The sequence below is a fragment of the Simochromis diagramma genome, unplaced genomic scaffold (genome assembly GCF_900408965.1).
Source record: "Simochromis diagramma unplaced genomic scaffold, fSimDia1.1 OVJJ01000361.1, whole genome shotgun sequence".
In the NCBI taxonomy this organism is placed as follows: domain Eukaryota; kingdom Metazoa; phylum Chordata; class Actinopteri; order Cichliformes; family Cichlidae; genus Simochromis; species Simochromis diagramma.
The window spans coordinates 2,095,165-2,122,465 of record NW_024386860.1 but is presented as its reverse complement, the minus strand read 5'-3'; the positions used below and the strand labels follow the sequence as shown (position 1 = coordinate 2,122,465).

Sequence of the window (27,301 nt, the reverse complement as noted above, 5' to 3'; positions counted from 1 at the left end):
GCTCAGAATAACCAGAAAGGGCTGACCGCCAGTGCTCACTCGCCCCTGGAGTCATTAATCACACCGCACCACAAATGAGCCGCATGGACGGACACACACACGCACAGAAAAAACACACACACAGTGGAGCTTGTTTTAATTATAAAAGGCAAATGCTAGATGACAGCATCGCTCCAGGTAGTCATTCCTCAAGGCCTGCACTGGTACATTACCATGTACCAAACATCACAGACATTGAATATTTCTGAGCAAAGCCCAGTCCACAAATAACAACACATCAGATCACATTAAGCTACGATAATCTGCTGCATATACAAATACACACATAGCATTATATCTGTAACTTTTCTCCTGAGCTGTATTTTATGCTCCTTAAACACTAACGCGCACTATCAACTCACACTATCTGAACCCCCGCATTCCCAAACAGACCTCTCAGCTTGCAGTCGGGTCACTATCGGGATCGGGATCTCAGATAACGTTCCCATTTACCGGTTATGAAATTCTTCAAAGGGGCCGTGCAGCAGCGAAAGCCTGTGGTGTGTCATGTTTGTTAACAGGCATGGTGCATGGAGAAATACTCCGTGGAGGTTGTGCGTTGGTGAATGTATGTCGCATGGAGCAGTCCCTCCTGCTAAAGGCATCTAGGGAGAAAAACTCGACACGCACCAAAAATATATCAAAGCGCAAAAGTCACAGCTCATACACCTACATAGAGACACACATTCTCTATGCTAAAAAATCAAATCAAACAGATGCTTAAAAATGAGGCAGCTAGGAGACGCCGACTGACTGCCTGCATGTTTGAAAGGCAACAAAAGGATAATACGGGGTTGCAGTGTGGAAAAACTCTATCCAAATTTTTCATACATTAGCTTTCAAACATGTCATCATCTAGTTAACTGCCATGTTGTGAATGTTTCACACTTTGGGTTTTTCTGCTGTTGATAAAACTGTTCGAGCGACATAATTATCTTGCCACACACATGCACGCACGCACACAGTCACCCACTCAGATTTCAAAGCACTCTCTTCACCTTGCTGCACTCGGCTCTAAAGAAAGTGAAAAGCTTCTGTCCGTTATTGAGGTACGACAAAACATAACCCTGCCTGAGCATTTAAAAGCTAGTTTCTCCTTTCTGAAAGGGCTCAAGTCACTTTCAACAGTCAAGCTCAGAGAATCGCTTTCTGCATCAGGTAGTCAAATTCTCTTTTATGTCTTGTTGAATTAAATGAGCTCCAAAGCAGGAGAATGAAATTAAATGCACATAAACTTAACATAACAGAGCTGCATGTAAAGTTGGCATTTCGAGTAACTCTTACATGAGATGGCTCACTCTGCACTCTCAGAGGGGAACGCTCCTGCTGTCGTACTGAGGAAGAGCTGAAGTAATTAACGTGCTCCCTTTGTGTTGTTGTTTGTATGTGTCGTGTATGTTTGCTTGTAGAAACCGAGCGTGGGTGCGCATAAGGGGTAAAAAAGCCTTCAAAGGTGCTCAGCTTCTGCTGCTGCTGAGATGTAAAGCTTTGAAACTCATTTCTTAATAAACTTCTGTCAAGGAGATTAAGGGAAGCATTACTCAAGTACGGACTTATTTCAGTGAAAGCATTAAACAACTGGCTGAAAGAGATTGAGGAGACTGCTGCTTTTAATGCCGCTCTTTTGTGCATATCAGTGGATTTCAGATTTAATCGTTGATAAGCAGGTGGAAGAGGAAAACCATTAAAAAAAGGCACCTTTGAGATTTCATGAACTACAGAGAGACATGATGGGAGAAAAGTGAAATCACAAAATACAAGCAGGGAGGTGCGGTCAGTGTTCCATGGGTGCTTCTGCATCCTCCTCTTCATCATCATCACTACAGGGTTCAAAATCTTCATCCAAGGCTGGATCTGCATCCTCTCCCTCCACCTCTCCTCCCAGCTCGCCCAGAAGCTGCTCCACGTGCTCCAACATCGGCTGGTCGTCACATCGCAGTTTATTGTACAGCTGGCAGACCGAAAAAGACAAAAAACAAAGAATGATGCAAGCGTATAATAGAGTAGTGTGTACACTGGAAAACATGAAAATGTTGAATAGAACGTAGGTTATAAAGCAGAGATCCAAACAGAAAGTGCAAAATTATACTGTAGAGGCAACTGAAGTAATGATATGGTGAGTGAAAGGCTCTCAGCAGAAGCTTGGTCACTACGACATCCATAAGCAGGAGATTCGAGTTGAGGGAAGTGAGCAGCCCTCAGGTTTTAAGTCTCTAAGTGCCGGTTAGGACATTTGAAATATCCAAAATCATCTGCATTCTGTCAGCACAGCAGCCCACAAAATGCTGGTAAACAGTTTTTGTCTTTATTTTGGCAAATCAGCACATTTGATGCACAATCCAGCCGAGGAGGCAGAAAGACCATTTATCTTCCTCTTTCAACATGCATGCACACACAGACACGGAGAAATGTATCCTGAATCGAAGCGCATATGGTTGTGTTATAATCAGAGTTACCCCAGTGAAACACGCTGTGAGAAAGCAAGATAGAAAACTCCCGTTCTCCAAGCAGCTAGTAGATTTATCTCTGGTAAAATACTCTGCTTGTGTGTAATTGCTGAACTTAAAATGGAGCTGGGTGATAAAACTACTCGGGCTACCAATAACGGACAGCGAGCATAAGACTACGCTTCTGTGTGCAAATACATTACATAAACACGGGAGAGAGGATGCAGCGATTCATATTTTTGCTGCTCTTTCCAGAAACAAAACTAGAGAGGGGGAAAAAGGCAGTTGGTGGATTTATATAATCTAAGAATATAACTCTATTTCGTCTACCAAATGCAGTTAACAACCAAGCACACAGTGTTTTATGCTCACGGACAATCAACAGCTGAGTGCCATCATTCTTACTAAAAGTGTAACAAGGCCAGGAGAGTGAAGAAGAGTGTGTGTGACTGCTTTGCCCCAGGACCAGTCTCTAAGCAACAGCAGGTCCTGACAGGAGACATGCAGTCCCATGGGAACTCATTTGGAGCGTTAGGATGTGCAGAGTGTGTGTGTGTGTGTGTGTGTGTGTGTGTGTGTGTGTGTGTGTGTGTGTGTGTGTGTGTGTGTACTTAAGTGGATGCTGTCTCTGCAGGTTGGAGCTCCAAGGAGGTGGAGTGTGACCTAGGTCCAGGCACAGGGTCTGACGCAGAGGGGATTTGACCCTCTCAGACTCTTTAGAGCACCACACACACACACACACACTCATTCTGCCAGTGTCACTCTGAAACGCCTAGAGATGTTTTTCTACACCAAACACTCTGAATAAAAGTTGGGTTGGGTTTATACTAGATTTGCCTCAATACCCAGAATAATTGCACACTGCAGCCTTGGGTAATAAGTAGCGGGCAGTGGATGTCTTTCAAAAAGGAAATAATCTAGCAGATACAGTGAACATCTGCAAAGGTGCTCTATGTTCTACTATACTGAGCGTTACTTGGAAATTGTATTTATATGTAGATATACGTACTACAAATCAATAGCACATTGTGTCTGCTGGACAGGGTGCGATTATTCAACGTGATACTTTCAGCTAGCTAAACAAACCAGAGCTATTCTTTACACATTCCGCAATGAGTGCTGCTGAGATCAGCACTGCCGTCGCAAAAAAACAAGCATTTCTCATTTACAACAGCCTATGTTTTTTCTTCTCCCTTTCACGGCTCACAGAGCTGCCTGAAGAGGGAGGGAGAATGCGGCTGATCGTATAACTTTTTCATGGTCCACTTTGCTCTACTTTCAAGCCCTAAGTCACTGCCCAAAGCACGCTTGAATAGTGACATAACGACTCAGACACACTCACATACATGCAGCATATTATACACCTGCACATGCAGAGGTGTACTGACAGCGATGCGCGCTTGCTATTCCTTTTTTAAGCCGTTGTTCAGAGGTTGGTAATGTTGATCTGTCTGTCAGATGTGAATACAGCTCCATTGCCTTCTGATGTTTGTGGGTCCAGGGTGAAATATCTCAGCAATTATTAGATTATTTGCCATTACATTTAGTGCATGCATTCAAGAGGGTAATGACCAAAGACTTGGCTGTGCCCCATATTCAAAGATATATCTCAGTATCTATCTAAAGGATACGTACCAAATTTTGTTCTACCAGGATGATCATCAAAACAAAATGTAACTTCTGCCAACATATATTGGTTTATAGCAGCATACCTGCAAAAGTAATGATACTCTTCAGCCTGTTAGCATCTTTACCAACACTGACAAGTAACACTGACAAGTGCCTTAAGTATTTATTTTAAACTGGATGTTTTCCATCAACCGGTCCCTTTAGAGGTCGTCACAGCGGTTCATCTGCCTCAATCTCACCCCATCCCTAGCATCCTCTTCTGTCAAACCAACTCTCTACATGTCCCCTCTCACTTCATCCATAAACTTTCTCTGAGGTCTTTCTCTTTCCCTCCTGCCTGGAAGCTCCATATTTAACATCCTTTGTCCAATATATCCACTACCCCTCCCCTGCACATGTCCAAACCATCTTGCCTCGCTTACTTTGTCTTCAAATGATGTACTCATCTCTAATCCTGTCCCTTCTGGTCACTCCAAACTAAAATCTTGGCATCTTTAAGCTTAAACCAGTGTTATGACTAAATAGAGCCTCAAAGAGTTCAAAGTGTGGCCACATATTTTGTTATTTCATCATGGGACATTCCTGAAATGACAACTTTAATTAAAAGATGGTGAGTCGTAAATTTGATCGAATATCTTTAGAATTAACTTAAAAAAAATATCGAGTGCACATAAAATGTATTAGTATTGTATGTTATTTCTTAAGGTTCAAGAATGTTTCTGCTGTGCCTGTTGCCAGTGCATGTTCACCTGGGAACTGGAGAAAAATAAATTGAAAGTTATAATTCATCACTGAGCTCCAGGTTCTCCGACATTTAGTAACGCGATCCACTATAAATCAACATGGCAGCACTCAGTGAAGAAATTTCTGCTGAGAAGAGTTGGCAAGTTTGAGCTCATGATAACAACAGCATCAGCTCCGATCACCGGTAATAGAATTGAATGGGCCCATGAAATTTAATTCAAAACAGAATTATGTTTATTTCAAGTAAGCAACGGTGCTTTGGGAGCTGAATGAAGCCTCATTCTGTTTATGGTCATTAAATAAAACCTGCAGGGGCCTTCTGCTTGTTTTGAAATATCGAACAGTAAAGAAGAAATAAAAAGTCAAAAATGCATTAACTCAACACTCCAATTAAGCAAAGACAAAGATGTCTGATGTGTTGTTCCTATGGTAGGAGCCACCATAGATTAACAGGATTGTCCAGCACGAAGTGGACGAAAGTCTAATAAGCACAAACGTACCCTTCACAGAAAATATATTTTCCTCTCATTTTTTGGTGGAAACCTTTTTTTTTTAGAACTCGCATAAAAGGACAGGCTGATTACGCAGTAAAAGCCTAATCATTCCATCATTGTTCAACTTTTGCTCCACACCTGTGCTTAACTTCCACTTTCATCTCAGCCTTTATTTCATTTGGTAATACCTTCATTCTCCCAGCTTGTCTCCTGACTATTTTCCCTCAGTGCACTTTCCTTTTGCCTTCTTTCACTTACATTCTTGCCAAATGACCTTCCTGTCAAGGAGGCAGACAGGTCTTCTTACGCTCATCAAGCACTTGTACTGATGCGCGCACACACACGCACGTATATACTATTTTGAAGAATAATGGTAAAATCTTACTCTTCTTTTAAGTTTCTCCGTGACTACAATCAAGTTATCACCATCTTTTTCTTTGCCAAAACACAGCACTCCCAAAAACACGAGAGCTATAATTAAAGTAATTGTTTCAACACATTTTCTACCTTTTAACTTCTCTGTATCACTGTCAGCAAAAACATCAACACACTCCGTCACCAGCAATGGTGCTTAGAGCTCATCATATCATCCACGATAACAACCCCTAATAATTTCAGACATGATGGAAAAGTGTGCAGAACAACCACATGTCAGCCTCAGATGACAATTTGCTACTTAAAAAAGAAGCTGCTTCAACAACCCCCAACATCTTTCGTGGGAACCCAGAAAACAGTTCCCATGAAGCAAACATGTTTCAAGGCAAAAATCACTGTGGATTAGAACCACACTATGAAGGACGAGGAGCTACTAGCAGCTGCAGATGTGCGACCCAAAGATAAACAACCAAGCATTGCTAGCTACTGATGAAGCTACATGGTAGTAAAGGAGGGCTTTAAGCAGCTGGTTAAAATGATAAAACATTCCCAGGTATAAAATGTTTTTCAGTTTTATTGCATAGCTCCTGAACACTTACAAGGTTAAGTTACTTTAGTCATTGTTTTTCTAAAGTGCTACAATTTCCAGGAAAAACCCATAAAAACAGATTCACACTTTGAATTAGGAAGCGTGCCATCAATGACAGTAGCTCATGTGAAAAGGAAGATGAAAATTGCCCTTCATTTCTTACATACACAAATGCTGGTGTCTGCAAGCATCGATAAAACTTTGATCAGTATTTTTTGCTACATCTTTAGATAAATAACCATAAATAAATACGTTTTCTTGTAATATTGTGATATAGTTTTGAGGCTGGCCCCTAATTAGAGCTCCTTTGAATGTGAAGTGATGGCCAAAAACTCACACACACACATATATGCACATGCACACGCTTACAACTTAACACCTCAGTCCCCCAGTCACAGCCTTGCAGGGAAAGGCATTAAAATTACATGACAAGCACACCTTAGACCAATCCTACCCACAATCTGTGCTCATGGGATACCGTCTCAGACACTTCAAATAGTAAAGCTTTTGACCTCTGTTTGCCCTAGCTGCCTTGCAGCTTCTTTGCACACACACACACACACACACACACACACACACACACATATAACATTGTCCTCTGTGCATACACTGCAGATCCTTCTTCAATCGCACCCTATCTGGCTGAGACTCAAATTCCATTTCACGTCCGGTTTACTATTGATTTTACCCTCGCCACTATTCACCAGCTACACGCCCCGCACCTACACACACCCAACATCCAATCTGTTCCCTCCTCACCCCCCCATTTTTTATTTTTCCACTCCTGCTCTCCCTCCTACACTTCCTATTTGTCCTCTTGACCCATCCATTCTTGCCCATCATTCCTTTGTAGAGCCTCACAGCTGAATATAGTGCGTGAGAGTGAACAAGTATCGATCAGGAAAAAAGATGAATGACAAACAATTTCTTAACAAATAATATGCATGCAAGCTGGCACACACAACTAAATTAAATGTATGCATCAACATAAGAGCACCTATGAATGCCTGAATGCTCAGTATATCACGCGCACACACACAGAGACAAAGCCATAAAGTATGCACAGAAGTGGACCGGCGCCAAAACAAGCCATTGGGCTTTGAGGCCTCATTTCCATGTTGGAGACCATTTTAACTAGCAGACTGACTCATCATTAATTATTAACACTCACAGTAATGCTCAGAAACAAAGCTCGGATATATTAAAAAAATGTTTTTATATCCAAGCTTTGTTTGCACATCGCGGCTACACAATGCACAGATGCACACATCTGTACATTGTGTACCAAGCTGTGGAATTAAATGTACCACGAGGGGGCTGTTTTCCCTCCACATTCCATCTCACCTTTTCAAGGTCTTTGTGCATTTACCTTTCACATTATTCTGCGCCTGTTGCTTCGCTCACTCTACAAAGAAACTGCTTTGCTGTTTACTTGTCATGCTCCGATGCCTCACCCAATTCTTTGCCAGTCTTTCACCTTTTTATTCCTTTGCATTCTTTTTTTTGTCCATGCAAAGAATGGCTTAGTACTTAAACGACCCTATTTCTCAGTTCCATTTTTTTTCTGATTGTTTTATTTTTTCTCCCCAGTTATTAAATCTCACACACTGCACACACTTATTTTTATCCTGATAGATTCTTCCATTCTCCTGCTTGGCAGCTCCAAGTCCACCTCGCTCCCATCTCAGTTGTGGACATCACCAGTGGAAGCCTGTTAGATAGGCCCATCAATACACGGCTGGCCACAGAGACAGACGTCAATATATTGTCACTAAGCTGTCCCTACTCATCTCTAGAAGAACACGGCGGGGTAGGAGAGAAGGAAAAAGGGTGTGTAGTTGGGTGAGGAGGTGAAATGGAGAGGAAAGCAAAGAGTGGAAGAAAAAAAGAAAAAAGAAAAATCAGAGGTGGAGCCTGCCATCCGTCACTCCGTGCTGTCTGATTTACAAGCCTATTGGATTTTAGACTAACATGAATCACTGCTCCATAGAGGCATTACTCCCTGACAGAACGACAGAATGAATTAGACAGTGTGCTCGTGTGTGTGAGGGGGAATAGGAAAGAGAGTAGGGGGTATATTTACACTTCTTTGAGATTATACAAAGACATTTCCGCAGCAACAATGAAGCTTAGCTAGGATCGTCTCACATTCACAGTACTGCATGTACCCTTTCTATGACAACCAGCTCTCAGAAGAATTAACTATTGTGACAGTGTGCTGGATATAACCATCTGTACCCACAATTACTACTCAGAAACTACGAAAGGAAACACATAACTAGAATATAAAAATACAAACTGTATATTGGTCTGCAGCTAATCATGCGTTAATTATAGATCGATCTAAAGATTGTGTTCTTGATCTATTTGGAAGAATTTTATTTTTAATTACAGAAAAAATAGGAAGAAATGTTCATCACAATTAGTCAGACCTCAGAGTGGCATCTTCATGTTCTTTGTTTTTGCCGAACCAGAAAAACATTTCGTTAACTGTAATGTAAGACAAATAATCACCATTGAGAAGTCGGGACCATAACATATTTTGTTCCATTTTTGCATGTATACGGCCAAAAGACAATGAGGCACTGGCCATGGGATTCTGATAACTAAGATGGATAAATGTGATGTACTAGAAGTAAAAAAAAAAAAAGTCCTGAAAGGACATGCTTTAGTGAAGTACACACACATGTGTTACAATGGCAGTGCAGTGTCAAAGAATCATTTATTTTGAGATCACAGATAATTGACAGCTATACTGAGCTTTAGATTTAATGGCTCATATTACAACCCTGTTTGCTTTTATGTAAAATGCACATTTAAAACAATGACTTGCATCATCAAATAGCTGAATAATTGTAGCACACAGACTTTCAACAAATGTTTAAACCTGCTGGAACACGTCTTAATTTAAGTTATGTGGTATTCCAAGCAGATTCTAAGGTGGTTTTGGAGTTCTTTACAACTCTGGTTGAACAAATGATTCAAAAGTTTAGGAACAGTGCTTGAAAAAAAAAAAAATGGTGGATTTCATCATCTACGCAACATAACATTAAATTATGCAGAGAATCTGAAGGAATCTTTCTAAGCAAGGGACAAGGCTAAAAATCAATGCCGAGTTGCCTTGCTCTTCAGACCTTTAGTCAGTACTGCATTAAAAACAGATGCGACCGTGTAATGAAAAACACTGCATAGACTCAGGGACACTTCCAAAAACCACTGCCAGTGAACACATGTCATCAGTGCATCATTAAAGGAGTCATCTTAACCTTTTATTAACTTTGTGTACCAAGTTTAATAAAAGGGTTTGGATAATTTCAAATGGCAGCTTTCAGTTTTTATTCACTCTTTCCACTACACCCCAGCTTTTTAGCTTAGAAACATATATATATGAGGTCATTATGACTGGACTACCTTCTTAGCATTAGTCAAGTATGATCTGGCAGCTTCCTTCAATGCCGTCCCCTCCTCCTTTTCCTCTTCTGTTGCTTCTCTTCCTTCCCTCTCCTGCTGCTCCTTTGCCTTTTCCAACTGGAGGTAGCACACCCAGCCAGAGAGATACCACACCTGCGAGGCAAAGCGACACAGACAGTTTATGTGGTGTGAGGTGCAAAGATTTAGAGTGACAGTCAGTTACGACAAGGGGAAAACATTTTCTGACCCTCAGAGAGAATGAAATCCAACATCCGTCTTTGACAAACGGGTTTCGCACATTTTACATGGAACCAGAAATACACAGTCTCAGACACGCACAGGCAATCAGTCACTCACATAATAATTCACCCTGACAAAATCATGACATAATGTACTCATTTACAAATGATAGCCCATAAGTGTAGCTTCCCATTAATTTCAAACTTCTTGTTTTCACAATTTTCAGTTTGTTTTCCCCCTCTCTGTAGCAAAAGATGCAATTAGTAAAATAAATACTCAACTGTAACATAATATAACATAATGAAAAAATGAATTGCCTCAGGAAAATAACATCTGGGCCTTTAAATTCATATCATATTCACAATTTAGACTGTTGGCAGTTTTGCACTAGCTATTACATTAAATGATGGTTTTAATATGGTTTGATTCCACAAATAATTCGAGTGTTGTACCTTATTATTCCTCACAAGTATGTTTTTGTGATCCCAAACATATAGCAAAAGACTCCAAGTACTATCACACTAAAAATAAGAACAAGGAGTCTCAACACTTTAGACTCCATCTGTGACTGCATGATATTTCACAAAACAGGACGTTCTACAATCTGCTGATTTTTGTAAGCGACAATACTGAAAGGAAGAAAAGAAATCCCTAGGAATAACTATAATTGCTAGTTTAGAAGTTGTGATGATTAGGGTATCATTTACACAAACATCATAGATGTTTCTGTTTATCAAATGCTCAGAAAAGCAAGAATATACACAGATTTCCCTCAAATAAAGTAACACCGACTCCCTGCCTTTACTGTGTCGAGGCTTTTTGAGCCTAAGCATGCAATCACATCCTAAAGGTTTATTCTGAGACAGAATAAATCCTGATGTCACAGATAAACAACAGCTCTAATGCATCTAAATCATAGATAAGCTGTTCTTTAGCACAGGCTGTTATTAGGCTACCACATCCAAATACCTTCTTAGAATTAACCAGGTAATCTAGCTGCCAACTGAATGGCCCCATCTCTTTCACTTGGCTCAGTATACTATCATCACACTAGTCAAACAAACTGAGATGCATCACCTACACATTGGGATTACATGAAGAGCCACTAAATGAAGTGAACTGATAAACAAAAAACATTCGTAGTCGTGAATAAGTCGCAGTCATGAGGCTTATTAAAACCCCTCCCTGCCTGGGAAGTTGAGCAGGTTATCAAAAATTAGACTGTTGATGGTTCGACACCTTAGAACACACCCACACCCACACACCCACCCACACACACTTCCAAATGCATCCATCCATAAGTGTATAATAAACAAAGCACTGTACAAATTCAATAAAGACCTTTATAAGGGCGTGAATAGGAGTAGAACAATGCAACATAAATGCCATTTCATTTCTTTAAGTGTCTAAATGTTTTCACAGCATGGTATTTTTCTTGCTCATAAACTGCAAAGAGGGATTTTCTACCACTTACTACTTGCGTCTGCTTTAGAAGAAAAACATCTGTTCAGTTGTGTAATACTCATTTACTGAGTCAAGCTTTTAAATACCATACAGTTTTAAACCAATAAATATGATTGTGGATTTTTGATTTGCCCACCAGAGAATTACTAGCTCACTATCAATGTGAGAATATTCAAGTATGTGCTTTAAAATATGTTTTTATCTTTTGACACAACACCAGATTAAATAAACTGCATTTTGAAGTATTACTTAATATGCTAAAACAATTATTTATCATGTATGAATCAGAGTTTTGTACCATATACACCAGACAGTTTATTAGGTACACCTTGCTATTACTATGTTACTCCACTTCAGAACTTTGCTGCACAGATTCAACAAACGTGCTGGAAACATTCTTCCAGCGATTTTTGGTCCATATCGACATGATAGGATAACACAGTTGCTCCAGATTTGTCAGCTGCACGTCCATGATGAAAATCTAATTTTCCACCACATCCCAAAGCTGGTTTACTGGATTGAGATATGGAGACTTAGGAGGCAATTGGAGCACAGCGAACTGTACGTCACTGTTCACGTCACACCACAATATCCTGGTGGAAGCAAACTGTGACATTTAAAAGATACTCATTTGGTACTAAGGGGCTGAAGTGTGCCTAGAAAATATACCCCAAAATCATTAAACCCTCACCAGCAGCCTGAACTGTTGATACCAGGCAGGATGGATCAGTGGTTTCATGTTGTTTACACCAAATTCTGACCTACGATCTAAAGGTCACAGCACAAATCGAGACTCATCAGACCGGGCAACATTTTTCCAATCTTCAGTTGTCCAATTTTGCTGCTGCAAATTGTAGCCTCAGGTTTCTGTTCTTAGCTGAGCAGCTGGTGTGGTCTTCTGCTACTGTAGCCCATCTGCTTCTATGAAGAGCATTCAGGGATGTTCTCTTCCACACCTCTGGAATAATGACTGCGTATGGAGTTATTATTGCCTTCCAGTCAGCTCGAAGCAGTGTGGCAATTCTCCTCTGAGTTCTGGCACGAACGAATTATTTTCATCCAGAGAACTGCAGGTCATGTCTTGACCGTGTCTACATGTCTAAATCCATTAAGCTGTGGCCACATGACTGGCTGATATTTCTGTTAATGAGCAGTTGAAAAGGTGTACCTAGCAAACTCACAGTATTAGAATCAGTTCACTAAGATTCGTCTCAGCTGAATATATATCAAAAAACCTAGAGCAATATTTTTAAAATAGATCATTTGCCATCATTCCCTTTTTGAACCACAGAGTTCAAAAAGGGAATGATATTTTTAACTGTAAGTTACTTTGCTGTAAGACACCAAAGCACCTAATTTTCTTTCTTTTTCACAATAACACATTTTTGCCTCTGCATAATCTCAAACACTAACTTGTGCTTCATCCTCTACCTCTAAACACTCTCACGTTCAACTCTCAGTGAACTTGGAGGTGTGAGATCGCCTCTCATCACAGGCCAAAGATCACCCACCCACTGTTCTTCAAGCATCAAGACACAAATATTAGCTTTATTCATTATTCACTGAGAGCAGAGGCAGTAGGGACCAGCGCCCCTGCCAAATCAACCATTTAGCTAACAAACACATCAAGGCATGGCACACTGAATTCAGAATTGCCACTCAGCATGCTGAGTGGGAGGCTACCCCCTGCAGCCATACTTATCAGAACAACAGCAGCACTGGATAAATGTAGTGTTGTTGCAGGCCCAGCGGTACGACATTTTTATCACTAAAACATTTCCCTGAATGCAGAAGTTAGAATAAAATGTGTAAATTCAAGTGAGACAGTGTAATTGGGTCACTTAAATTCAAAATTTTAACTTCAGAAATAAGAAGCCCGTCTTTAAACACTCAGAACAATGCTAGGAAATTCTGTGCAGATGGTCCACTGTGAAATATTTGCGTCTGTAGTATAGTCTGCCTGAGCATCTGCACTCAGAATTAAAACATGTGAAAGTTTGCTAATTAAGAACTTCAGAGAATCCACTGTGTCCTACTCCAACCCCAGACCGAGGCACGCGTAATAAAATACATTTTGTGTGTGTCAATCAAATCGCTGGGACTATTGTAATTTCAAAGTGAAGGCACATCTCAGTTTCCATATGGTGCTACTGAAGGAAGAACAAAAGCATCATGAATCAACAGAATACCTTTGAAACAAGATTTGCAAGAAAGTAGCTCACTTGTTTTTGCAGACTTAACGTTATATAAGTAAGGTTCCAACTTTGAGATATGCAAGAGAAAGAAGAAGGAGTAGAGCGCTAACCTCTTATCTGCTGCACTTAAGAGAGAAATAAGAGAAAAAGTAAGACAAAGAGGTGAAAGAAAGGGAGAGAGAGAATATAATGCTTTTAAATGTGTCTGTCATACATTTCTGACATCACAGATATGACTCTAACAATGTACCCATGTTGTGATCAGACGATACACTTTCTGACCACCAGAACTGGTGACAGTACCAATATTTGATTGGCTGTGGGCATGCTCAAATTGAGTGTCACAGCAGTGCGTCTCTGAAGTGAGTTTAAAAGTTCAGCCCCCTGATGACTGCTCTCAATCTGTCAGCTGAGGGGTGTGTGGGAGGCTGAGCCTGAGGGGGAGTGGGGGAAAGAGAGAGAGAGAGACACGACCGTGCTTTTCTGTCTGACACTTAGTGGCACACCTTCGCTTTCTATTGCAGCGACAGTGGGGATTTTGAGCACACTGACAGCACAGAGCTCATACTAAAGCACAGAAAAATACTGCAATTCACTCTAATAAGTTCAGCGGCAGACTATGTGTGAGCACATAAGTGCTGAGATAAAGCAATGCAAATGCAGGGAGTACACAGAGCTCAGCAGAAGGAACTAAGCTCTAGATGTGTGAACCGCTATGACGTCATCCAAAGATTACTGTATTTCTGTCTTGAAGTCTTGAGGTGAGCATTTTGGTCATTGCACTCTTCGCATTTTGAAACTGAATGTGACAAGCTCTTACTATAGCCAACACAAGATACGCTCGCCCAAACCTGCTTTATCATAAAGTCCAAAATTTACAAACTTCAATCATTTTGCGAACCTGGAGTCTACATTAATTTTTTTAATATACTGTCTAAGCATATAAACTGAGATGATCCTTCCCACTGAAATGAAAAAGAGTTGCTTTTGCTTTATACCTACCCAGCAGTTTCTACTGTATTATAAAAAGACTGTATGCAAGAGGACCATTGACTGTATATAAACATCTTATCAACTGGACTCAAAAATGACATCAAATCTTATCGCACACATACAGTAGAGAGCAAAACTCACAAGCACTCTAATCATTTTTTAGATATTCGCTAGGAAAATGGGTAACAAGTGCAGTGACTTATTGACACATATGCAAACACACATGGAAATCCTGTATACAAGGCAAAAACAGAGTTTGCGCAATTCTAACAAGCTTGAAAGTCAATATTTGGTTTGACCTCCTTTAGCAACCTTTAATATTTGTTTGTCGGGTCCTTAATGTTTGCTTATTTTTTATTTCTAAATCATTTGACTTTCAGACGCTGTTCATTTCCTGCAGGTACTTTTTGTTTTAGTCCTTTTGATGTCTTTCTTTGCATTCTACTTGTCCAGCTTCCCTAATTTTTCTAAGACACACTACGCACCATATCGAGAATGTTTTTCAGCTAATATCTCTTGTGAATCACCTTGCTGTTGTAAAAATGGTATGTTATGCCTGTCAAACTGCGTTATCTTTGTTATTTTTCATAGATTCGACAAAAGAAAGGGGAACAAATTATGTGTTTTTGTGACAGACTGTTAGTAATAAAGTGCCTACGGAAACAATTTAAAATTGGTTGTTTGCCAAGTTGTCTGTTATATGTACACACAACACTGGATCTTTCCTTGAGTAAAGGGGCTTTTTTATGCTTGATGATTCATAAGTGGTGTAACAAATGAAAATGAGTGAAAAAGTAGCCAATCTCCAAAGAACAATTTTGAGAGAGCACAAGAAAGCCTGGAGAACTATTGCTCTAGACCATGTTAAAAAAAATTACAAACAGTTTGGCTCATTGGAAACAAAATATTAAAAAAAAAAAAAGTTTTAAAATGGGTGATTCAGGATTAAGATTAAGAATCGCCAAAGTTAGTCTGGACAGACTACCCTGAAATTCAGACTCAGCTGCTTTCTTTCCCCACTTTGCCTGGCACCAGTATTATGACAGGTAAATAGTAGAATGGTAGGTATTTTTGGTTGTATTCCCTGGTCAAACTGAAATCAAGTTTTTCACATCTGCCAATTTTAAAAGACATTCGAGCGAATACGTGAGTTCAGTTGTCTCAACAGGATTACTTACAGATGTATCAATCACATCCACACTTTGATCCATACAACACTGTTTCTGCTGTTTGCAAGTTTGTACATAGGTACACAAAAGGTATAACCAAAGAAATCTGAAGCTGTTTGCAACTGAATTTTGCTGTTTGCAGAAGCTGAAATCACAGAGTAACAGCTCAGAACAGGACTTGATCTAAAATTAATAACCATTCTAGAAGCTGTCTTGACATAACCAAGAAGATTGGCTAGTCTTACATTTAAGGCACATTTTAAATCAGGCAAGTTTTTGTGCCACTTTTTGATCACACCTCCAACAGTTTGGTAGCTTATGAAGTTAATCCTGCCTAAAAATCTGCGGTAATGTTATCCTTTCTACAACCAAAGCTGGTAAGCAACCTGGAAACAAGAAAAATGTGCTCACAACAACTTCCTATTCAAATCAGTTGTATTTATATAATGCCAAAAGCGCTTTGGCGACAGTAGGAAGGAAAAACTCCCTTTTATCAGGAAAAAACATCCTGCAGAACCAGGTTAAGGGAGGGGCAGCTATCTGCCACGACCGGTTTGAAAGACCCCATAACAAAAGAGAAAACATGCATTTAAGCAAAACGCTACATTTTCAAGTTCAGAGAGAGAAATAATTACGATGAAAAGTAGAATAAAAAAAAAAAAAAAAGACCTTAAATTACAACAGCCGGAACAGGACTTCATCGCTTACCTGGACAACTTCGTCATCCTCTTCTAGTAGACTCTCCAACACATCTACTGCCATCTAATTTAAAGAGAGACAAACAGATAGTTACCATTTTTAAAAATGTATTAAAATTACAAACAACAATCATACTACACTCATTTTTGTCTGTAGAAATTCATCAGTACTCCCTCTATTCTCAGGTTTGACTGACAAACCAACATGCATAAAGGTAAAGACAATATTGTTGCACACAATCTAGCACATCTTCCAGTCAGCCCAATCAATCAAATGGATCAGAGGGTCTGATAAGCATCGAACAGGTCAGCAACCCATACACAGCACCGTCAATACCAACAAGACAACAGACATGATCGTCAATAGATACACTTACAAGTACTTATCACACAGTCGATAGTCACTTTAGCCACCGTCTACCATTGCCTTTTTCCCCAGCATCTTGTCTTTATTAGAGACAAGCAGCAGGGAAAGACCAGAGCAGTCAATACCATATATTCATAGTAGCCCCCTCCACTCCTTAGGATACACGATAAACCTAAAGACCAACCAGACCCAGAGCTCGTATTCCCCTTCCTCTGAAGCATTTGTCTGATTTCCTCCCTGTAGTGTCCTGTGGAGGCGATGTGAGGTCTCAAAGGGGTTTAATGTTAGGTGACCTTTGTCACAGCACTGTCTGGGTCAGTTTCTGTGGGAAGTTTCCATTACAGAAATCAGACCTTGACTAAAGTAGGCTGGGTGTTTGTTTTGCTCTGTCTCCCTCCTTGTGGAACCTGTGGTTGTGGTATATGTGTGTGCGTGCGTTTGTGTGTGAGGCCCCAGGTGATGATATATTGATTTTTGTCTACTTCAGGTTGGAGGCGACTGTTAGCCAATCACCCGTGGTGAAGGGCAAGAATAAAAGACACGCACGGACCTGTGCATTCACACACACACCACTTTACAGTCACACACTACAAAAAAAGCCTGCACACAACAATGAGCACAACAAGCAGCACTTGTTTCTTGTTAAGGGAGTCTTATTAGCTGGAGAGCTTCCTAATTCCCCCCCCCCCCTCCTGCTCGTTGGAGTTCTCTGCTCTTTTCATTAAGTCTATGCGGTTCCGGTGGCGATAAAGAGGTCTGTTGGCTGCATAGAGTAAGGGGTGTCAGGTTAATTGAGAGTATCTCATTAAGATTGTGCAAATATGCATGTCAGGGAGTCAGTTGATTGATTGCCAGACCAATTATCAGCTGAAATACCATTGTCCTTAATTAATTAATGACTGATTAAAAATACACAAACAAAAACATCTAATCCCAGCCGATGATGAATGGATTCATGTCCAGCTTCAGAATGATCTACTATCTACTTTCACTGTATCACTACAAAGTGACAGACACACAAGCTGCACACACACACACACACACACACAGTAAATCGAGCCAAGCACTAGATATAAAAGATGGGAGAAAAGATCTGCTTGGGTATTAAACAAGTGATAGAACAGGCAGTTTTGGAGCTACAAAAATAGAACAAGAGATATCTGGGAGCCAGGATAAGTGAGCAATGATAACCATTATATCGTCTCCAACTGCACATCTTCCTAACTACACCGGTCAGCCCAGGGGCGAGTAATTAAAGATTCAGAGATTCTTAGGCCGCTTCATGCTCTAAACAACAACAAGATTAATATTCCCATGAAGATAAGGAGAAAAAGAGGCTGTACTACGAAGGAGGGGGGGGGGGAGGCAGAAAATTGGACGAGAGGTTAAAAAAAAAAAAAAAAAAAAAAAAAAAAATCTTAATAAACATTGCAAAAGTGGTTCAAGAAAAACAACAGTGCGCTACAGAGACACACAACCAATAACACATGCAAGACGATACATACATGTTGTCCTCCTTATTTTAAGGACTGTTGAAGGAACCAAAAGAAAAAAACCTGCATTCTGTGGAGGAACTCATTTATAATGTCCATCGTGGGCATGTGCACAGTGTGTGTGTGTGTGTGTGTGTGTGTGTGTGTGTGTGTGTGTGTGTGTGTGTGTGTGTGTGTGTGTGTGTGTGTGTGTGTGCGCGCGCGCTCATGTATCCATTTCTGCATTTGTGTAATCTTCAGGCAATTTTGTTTAACAGAATCATTTTACTGGAGCGCACAGCAGAGACAGGAGAAAGACAAATCACTTTACAAGCAAGGGCAAGCTATATCTCACACACATGCATGCACACGCACGTAAACAGGGACATCGAGACTTAAGTAAATAAATCCTGGGGATGTCACTGCTAACTGTACTTGCAAGCAATATAGGAAAGTACAAGCTGTACATTGTGAACTAAATATAAGAACAGAAACATTCAATAAATAAAATACAGCCAAAGAAGAGTGACAATGACAAGGTGCGTAACTACCCATCAGCTTCTGCGACGCCTCAGCTAAGAGACACTTGAATGGCTGTCAGGGGAGGGTGTCTGTCTGTCTGTCTGTCTGCTGTGTGGCAAGTGAATCAGTGGTTGTGATGGGTGATCACGGTAATGTTTGTGCGCGTGTTACAGTAGGGAAAACGCTGTCACCACGCTGTTTTTTGATTTTTTTAAATCAAGACTATAAAATACATCATTGACTAGCCACTTTATTAGGCACACCTGTTCAAACTGCTAGTTAATGCAAATATCTAATCAGCCAATGATATGCATTGAGGCTACAGACTGTGCATCAGAATGGAGAAGAAAGGTGATTTAAGTGACTTGTAATGTTTGGTTGTTGGTGCCAGAAGTATTGCACAAACTGCTGAACTACTAGGATTTTCCTACACAAATGTGTCTAGGCTACAGACAATGCTCTGATAAAGGAAAATATCCAGTGAGTGGCAGTTCTTTGGGAGAAAATGCCTTGTTGATGAGATATCAGAGATCAGAAGAGAATAGTCAAACTGCCTCAAGCTAATAAAAAGACAACAGTAACTCAAACAACCACTTATGACACCCAAAGTATGCAGAAGAGAAACAGAAGGCCAGGCCTGGTGTCTCTCCTGTCAGTTAAGAACAGGAAACGGAAAATGTGCATAGTCTCATCAAAACTGAACAACCCAGGATTGGAAAAAACACAGCCTGGTCTGATGAGAAGATAAGATATGCTAAGATAAGTGGTGGTGTATTGTGTGGGAGATATTTTCTTGATATGCCTTGGGCCCCTGAGCCTCATTTAAATATCATAGCCTACCCAAGTATTGTTAGTGACCATGTAAATTCCTTTATGTGAACAACACAGTGTACCCCAGTGGTTTGTTGAACATGGCAATACATTCAAATGGCCTCCACAGTCAACAGCTCTCAATCCAACAGAGCACCTGTGGGATGGAACAGCAGATTCAGAGATGTCTGGTCTAAAATGTTTGCAGCACCTTGTGCAAACTATGCCATAGAAGAATAAAGCAAAATAAATTATGTATGTAAATAATATATATATATATATATTAACATAATTCCTATAAATCACTGATGCCCCCACTCCCATTCAAAGGTCAACAAACTTGAAGACTGATGTGACTATTTTAATGAAATTTCCTACCATATACTACAGAGACCCTCATATTGGAAAAGATGGGCACCATATAATAGTTGGTATTTTTGCTTGATAAACAAACAAGTAAGCAACCAATCATCTCCACACTGATTGCATTACACTGTTTAGAGTTTATTCTATAAAACATCAGGAAACCTCAGAAAACATGGTCTTCAAACTGCTTGAAAATATCAGATATATTCAGATTAAAGATTTTTAACAGCAGCAAAGTATCCCATATTAAACGCTGGAACCAAACATTAATGAAGACAAATGACAAAAACCAAATGAAAACCCAATTAATTTTCCATCAATCAAACCAATAACAAACCTGTTTAAGCGCTGCAAGCGCTCTCACAAATATGGGGATATTTGACAATAAAACCAACACGTTTGTCTCACTTCTCACTTCTTTTGCTTTCAAGCACCCTCGTGCGCTCTTAATCTATTTCCATTCTGGAAATCACAAACAAACTTGGCAGTTATTCAACTAATCAAAAAAGGGAGGAAAAAAAAGACTCGCAAAAGCCTTTTTGGTGACTTTTTTCTCCTCTTCTAATTTAAGTGGCACAGATCCATGTTTTGCAGAAACAGTTGACTGAAGAGAAAAGCAGCAATTGTGAAACTGATGTTTTCATGAATTTATTAACACGGTGTGTTTGGAATGTTTTCTATCACGTTTTTTAAAGTAAACAAGACAATCGCACAATGGAGCACAAGTACAACCAGCCTATGTCATGGTTTTCATGCTCTTATCCCTTTCTCAGTCAAATTTACTATCACATTCAGCTTTTCATGTGGCAAAGGTTTTTTATTTTTAAAGATTTCCTCCAAAAAACAACTGAAAGCCACAGTCTTGACAAAATTTTTATTATAAAAGATAACTATGTATTTTAAAAATAAATAAACTGTAATATTTGCACATGCTCTGAGTTTGACATTATTATTGCTGACGCTTTTTAATGACAACCAACTACCCTCATAAGAAACCTTGAGTTTTGAGACGGTGGGGAGACGGGTCTATGACCTAGTAAAGTGCCCAAGAGATGTGACAGTGTCTACCCACTAAAGACAGTTTGTCTTGAAAACATCTTCCCAGTGTTTTTCAGCAAAATCTTTCTCATTTTGATGAGAATTGGTGGAGGGAGATAGAGCATAAGGCAAAGAAAGAACCCGCTCAATTTTGGTGCTGATCTGAATTTGTGGGGTGGAAAATAAGACCAGACAGTGGAGACTTCTGGGGAAGTCTCCACTCTTTGAGTAAACTTCTATCTCCCACCACTATGCACTATAATCACCACACTAACACTGCCTTATTGTGGCCTAGTTAATTTGAATTCAATCCACATAACACAAAAGTACAGACAAAGACCATGAGATGAAGTTTCTGCCAAAGAACATGGTAGTACCTCTACACCTTGTGCCATTCTAAAATTAACATTTATTTACTAGACGTTGCTGTATGCAGTTACAGAAAACAAACAAACAAAAAAAATTCTTTAATATGTTTGGGGTTATTTTTTGGCAAATATATTAATGCAAATTTCAAAGCCTTGGCCCAGCTTTGGGGATCAAACAAATTATTCAATGGGGAGAAAGAGACAATTGGTTATATTCTGGCACCATTTTCGAAAGACAGCCTTCCAACTAATAACTCTACTGGAAGTAAACAACTTTACGCAAAGTTTACAAAGAGCATAAAACTGTGCATAGATCCTTCTAAGTGAGAGATGCTAAATGTGAAAGTGAGAGAATGTGTGTGTGAGTGTGTGTGACAGAGAAGTACCGGAAGCAAAGAGCTGAGAGGATCCTATCAAATCCAAGTCCCAAATCCCAGGCTGGGAGAGACAGACAGAAAATTGTTTGCTTTTACTCTACTTTCACCCTTAAATGCAATTGCCAGAAACTCCAAATAGCCCTTCACGTGTGTGTGTGTGTGTGTGTGTGTGTGTGTGTGTGTGTGTGTGTGTGTGTGTGTGCGTGTGCGCGCGCGCGTGTGTGTGTACACATACTTGAGCACATGGCAAAATATTTGACGTTATAAAGCAGTAGGAATGGGTGCGGTTTGTGGTTCGGGCTTCATGACACCAACAGCAGGATGAAGACAAACGACATGTCAGAAACTGTGGACCGAGACGTTGTCATTTTACTGATACACCTGACAGCCCATCTCCCGCACACATGCACCCAAAGATATAACTGCAGCTGAGCTATTTGGGTGTGAGCAGGGGGAAGAGGAGAAAAAAAAAAGGGGGGGGAAAGGACACTGTTCTCATTCCCCGTAAGTAATAACCATAAACCACCCAACAAGAGTGACTGAAAATTAATCATTGGATCACAATAGAAAGTAGCTAAACTGCTGTTGGTGTGGCGGTAATCACCGAAAATGACTTCAAGCGTTAATGACAGCGTTAGGAGTTTTAGCACTGAACTGAAGGCAGTGAGCCACTGAAATCAAGGCCATTAATACCAGAAATTCCTGAGTGATTTAGTAGAGAAGTATGCTGTTTCGAGATATGGCCGCAATTCATCAGACCACAGCTTCAATTTTTTTATTTTTTTTTATTTTACTCTTCCTCCCAATCCCTCCACCCTTGTGTGCCCCCCTTAGCCCTATCCCTTTTTGTAAATACCACTCTTCAATTATTGACACTAAACTCCAGAGGGGATAAAGACCAGGCATGGCCTTCCCACCTTCAGTGCTATTCACCAGAAAGGAAAGCATACAAACACACAGATGTGCGCACACGCAAAAAATGCCAGGCTGCCCTCCCACCACGAAACAAACACAGACCAACAACAACAAGGGAGTGTACGAGCACGACACAGCAAACATTTTACCTCGTACTCCTCTGACTCAATGAGCAGTTTGGCTGTGGTGATGCGAGACTCATATGGAGGGATCTCATTCTGAAGGAGAGAAAGAAAGAAGACAAAAAAAAGGACAATACAACCACCTCTGCAGTAAGTGCTTTCACAGGCATCCACAAACATAGTTCTTCCTTTGTCTGATAATAACACAATCCAATTTCAAGGTACAAAACGTTTTTCAGCTATGTGGCTGTTAATCACAGCCAAAGTGTCAGCAGGCTGTGTTCACATCAACCTGCTCCCGAAGATAAGAGTCATAAGAGTGGTGTCACTGGGATTATTGTATCAAATCATCACACCAAACCCTCTTACATCACTTTGTTTATTATTTGAATCTGCAATTTATTTTGAGCTATTCAAAGCCCATCCAGCTTTGACATTATAGCCATTTTTCCTTTATCAATTTCCATGTTGTACTTTGCTTGTTTATACTTTAAAACCCTTCCTGGTGTTGAATTTATTATTTGCTTTCTCTCTGTGCACTCTAACACAAATACATACAGGTTTGTCAAGTCTGTGCTCCACCTTTCATCTTCTATCATTCCCTCTTTATCTCTTACTTTTTTTTTTAATATGTACAGCTGTCCTTATATTTGCGCATACCGCATAGCATGCTGTGAAAATCTTGTTAGTTAAAGGGGCTTTATAACTAAACCGGGCTCTTACTGGGGCTGGTGGAAGTGAGACAAATACCAGCCCACAGCTACAGCCTACCTGAATGTCTTCCCCTGCGCTGGACGAAGCTGCTCTCTGTTTTAGCGCAGGTAGCCACATTCCAACACTCTTCAACAGGTAATCTTTGCCTTCCTGAACACATAAAAAGAGCATATAAATATAAAAAGCTTTATAAAAAATATGCATTTCATTTGTTATGCAAGGGTTAGGAGTAAGTAAGGAGTAAGGGTTAGTAATTGGAGAATGCACTCTTCACACAAATCAGTTCCTACAGACTAATCCCACTGTATAATTTACTTCCACAGACTAACTATTGGATTTTCTACAGAAACCAAGAACCCCTGGATTAATTTGGGAACAATTTATTTTTTCTTGTTTCTTAGAAAAAAAAATTTTAAAAAAAAAGAGAGACTTTGTCACAGGATGTGGAAAGGTGTGAAGTGAGACTGGAACCAGCCTGACCCCTACAGCTTACAGGTAGTATTACAGATCCTTCGCTGCTCAGTTTGGTGATATGAGTGCATGGAGAGTATGGAGAGACAGTACAGAGGTTTGAAAATGCCCATTACATATAGTTTGCAAAAAACAGTGGTAGGTGAACTGAATGTTGTTCGTTGTATCATCAGTGCATGTTGAGGATGATTGAGGCAGACAGCACTGCCAACAAATACTTCCACGTGGTAATTTAAGGCCATATTTCAATTAGATTACATTTCAAGTAAACAATAAACATGTTTAAATACTTTCAAAAAAGCCTTTGCCTTGAATGCCTTCTATTAACAGTGGTTTAAGATGCTCTTCATTTAGCAATGTCTCCCGCATGCACAAATATACATGTAATGTAAAAATACAGAAAGTTTATTTAGGATATTGTTCTAAACTCACTGTCAAATGTTACACTCAAAAGGTCCTGTGGAATGTTTTCTAAATTTAGTCCAATATGCTTTTCCCTCATCTTTTCTCTTTTTAGCAGATGACTGCATGACCTTAATGATCCGCCCAGTAATTAACATTCCTATCGGCATGACCTGTCCATCTGCTGATTAATCGCATACGATTCAATTTGCTCAGAATAATTAACTCAGCAGATTCCCGCTTTAATGTGGTGATAACTCATCTCAAGTGTGTGTGCGTGAGAGAGAGACAGAGAGAGAGAGAGAGAGAGAGAGAGAGAGGACTGACCTGGTTTCTCTCTGTACTGAACAGGTAACTGGCCATAAGCTGTAGAGCCTCTGGGTTGTCATGGCGATACTGTAATGCTTTCTCTATGAACTCCCTGCACTTGTCGGCAGCCCCCTCCTCCATGCTACATGCACACACACACACACACAGAAAAGGAAAATCTCAAAATATTACCAAAGGCAGGCCTATCAGTGTCAAGTGCATAACTCTGTGTGCTCCAGTACCAGAGGTCTGTTAAGTAAATCTCAGCGATGGAGCAGTAGGCTACACTAACATCCTTCTCTGTGGGGAGTTCGGGGTCCTCATCTGGTGGGGCAGCAGCTCCAGCCAGAGCCTGCATGAATCAAAGGGCAGACTTCTTTAGTTTCTAAAGTTCATATTATTCATTACAAATCAAAAGAGACTGAAAGAGACTTATATGAAACAGAATGTAAGACAGGTTTTCTTTTTGAAATGATCAGAATAAAAAGGGACACCATCTGAATAAGCCTTTTCCTCTGAAATCATATTAACATGTCACAGCAGGAAGGAAGCAGTAACATCAGAGTTGCAAACTGCGTGAATTAAATTTATCCAATTTACTTTCAGAGTCATTGCTCTGTTCATGTTGACTCATTGTCACAGTTATTGAGTACTGACACACTTATCTAGCTAGAAGTGACACTTCTAGCTAATATATTTAAGACATCTGAATGAGAGTAATAAAGAGACCTCACAATGATATTAATAAACATGGTGTCACAAAGTTAAACAACAAGAATATTGAATAAGTGAATGTAAAATTGACAGATTAATACATGTGCAATTAATACAATGTATCCTAACCTTTTTAACCTTATTCTTCTATTCTATTTTTCTTCCATTTGTTCTAATTTAATGTTAACATTGTAATGCATGGCACATTATTATGTCCTCTAAATGAGAAAACATTTTATCTTTGCTTTCGCAAAAAACTTAATGAGTAATATTTTCTTTTTTAAATAAAGACAGAAGTTGTAAAACTACCATCCTCTGACAATTTCCAAAACTACCATTTTACTCTTTCACATTTTCAGTGTAAAATTTGTTTTGTTTCAAAGTTGAGTTCACAGTTCATAGTTTTAGTGCATTGTAGTGTCGGTAAAGTGTTTTGTAAATATCTTAAATTAGTAATACAGGTCTGCAGTAACAGTTAAACAACAGGATGCTTATAGGTTTGACATAAATCTGTCATAACAATGCATGTCACTAAGACATGCATTGTCCAATAGCACCCTCTTGTGAAAATGAAAAAAAATCAGGAGCCTTGAACACAAAGTCATGACATCTAGTTCACTTTCCATAACCAGAGAAACAGAGAGGGGTAGTCCTATGTGTAATCACTTACTGTTGTTGTTCCTTGTTTCTCCAATGTATTCAGTAGGACTTGTATGCCTTTGGTATAGTAGTCCACAGCCTCCCGGCCTGTGTGGATTTGTCCCAGGTACATGTACTTACTGTGGCCAACATCTGGGCTAAGCTCCACAGCACGTAGAAATACGTGAGAGGGGAGTCAAGGAAGCCACAACAATCACTGCATTAGAGTAGAATGAAATTATCACGGCAGTGTAGTGAAATTACAAAATTATGGACACAAGCAGCGAGAAAGGATATTTCTTTAGCTTTCTGTGTGTCTCCTAATTCAGAGGAAACGTGTCCCAGCATGTCTAGAACTTGCAGGTTGGTGGGCTCCACATCCAGGGCTCTTTGACAGAAAAGGCTGGCCATTTCAAAGTCAAAACTGTCCATGCATTCTTCAGTCTGTACACCACAGTACATAAGGAAAGCTCAGTATCTGATTAGAATTTAAAGAATAAAATGATATTAAGGCAATGACATATTTGGGTCCTGCCTTTGTTGTGGATATGTAGTAAACATTACCTTCTGTAGGAGTTGCTCTACTGAGTACTTCTCCGCTGTCTTCTTCTTGGCTTTTTCTTGCATTCTTACCTTCATCCTTTCTTGAGGTGATAAACCAACAAATCCTTCATCTGCTGAGATGTCACAAGTGCACGTGTAACAATAGTTCTTATTAGAGCTGCACTCAAAACAAAACATAACAGTCCTTCCTTTCTATAAACATTGTGCGTACGAATTTGACGTTATACACAGTAAATAAAATGATAAACCAGTGAACTTACCCCTGTTTGGACGGTTATCTTTCCTCTTCGGTTTATTTTTCTTTTTACCCTTAGCTTGACCACCCATTCTGAAGAAAAACGCGTCGTATATTTCTAAAATCCCTGGGCTCAAACCCCACTTTTCCCAAAGTGAGACTCTAAACACGCGTGGACAGCAAGTTAAAGTTAGCTTAAAGTATACAGTGCACATGCGCCGGATGGTGACTCTATTGCTCCTACGGAGAGGGGTAGCGGCCAAAAAAGCAAAGGTCCTGACTAAAGCTGGTAAAATGAAACGCTGAACGAGGATATTTTATATGCCTGTTGGTATGAGCCCGTTTATTTAAAAAATATTTAATTGAGAAGATTTCCGAGACTTTAATAATAATATTTTTCTTTCTCCAA

General features: G+C 39.9%; 1 protein-coding gene across 2 annotated transcripts; it reads right to left on the bottom strand.

Annotated features, from left to right (window-relative positions):
* Nucleotides 1-119: 119 nt before the first annotated feature.
* On the bottom strand, nucleotides 120-27,264 carry si:dkey-12j5.1 (probable assembly chaperone of rpl4). Of its 2 annotated transcripts, none has more exons than XM_040029595.1 (11): nucleotides 26,918-27,264; nucleotides 26,658-26,770; nucleotides 26,391-26,537; nucleotides 26,125-26,277; nucleotides 24,983-25,092; nucleotides 24,759-24,882; nucleotides 23,616-23,708; nucleotides 22,872-22,940; nucleotides 16,498-16,551; nucleotides 9,729-9,881; nucleotides 120-1,990 (listed from the first exon to the last, which is right to left on the bottom strand). In XM_040029595.1, the coding sequence occupies exons 1-11, from the start codon at nucleotides 27,105-27,107 to the stop codon at nucleotides 1,814-1,816; spliced, it is 1,383 nt and encodes a 460-aa protein (XP_039885529.1). In that variant the 5' UTR covers nucleotides 27,108-27,264; the 3' UTR covers nucleotides 120-1,813. The 2 variants fall into 2 exon arrangements, with proteins under 2 accessions (XP_039885529.1, XP_039885530.1); XM_040029596.1 differs by having other exon boundaries at nucleotides 26,658-26,767.
* Nucleotides 27,265-27,301: the final 37 nt, after the last annotated feature.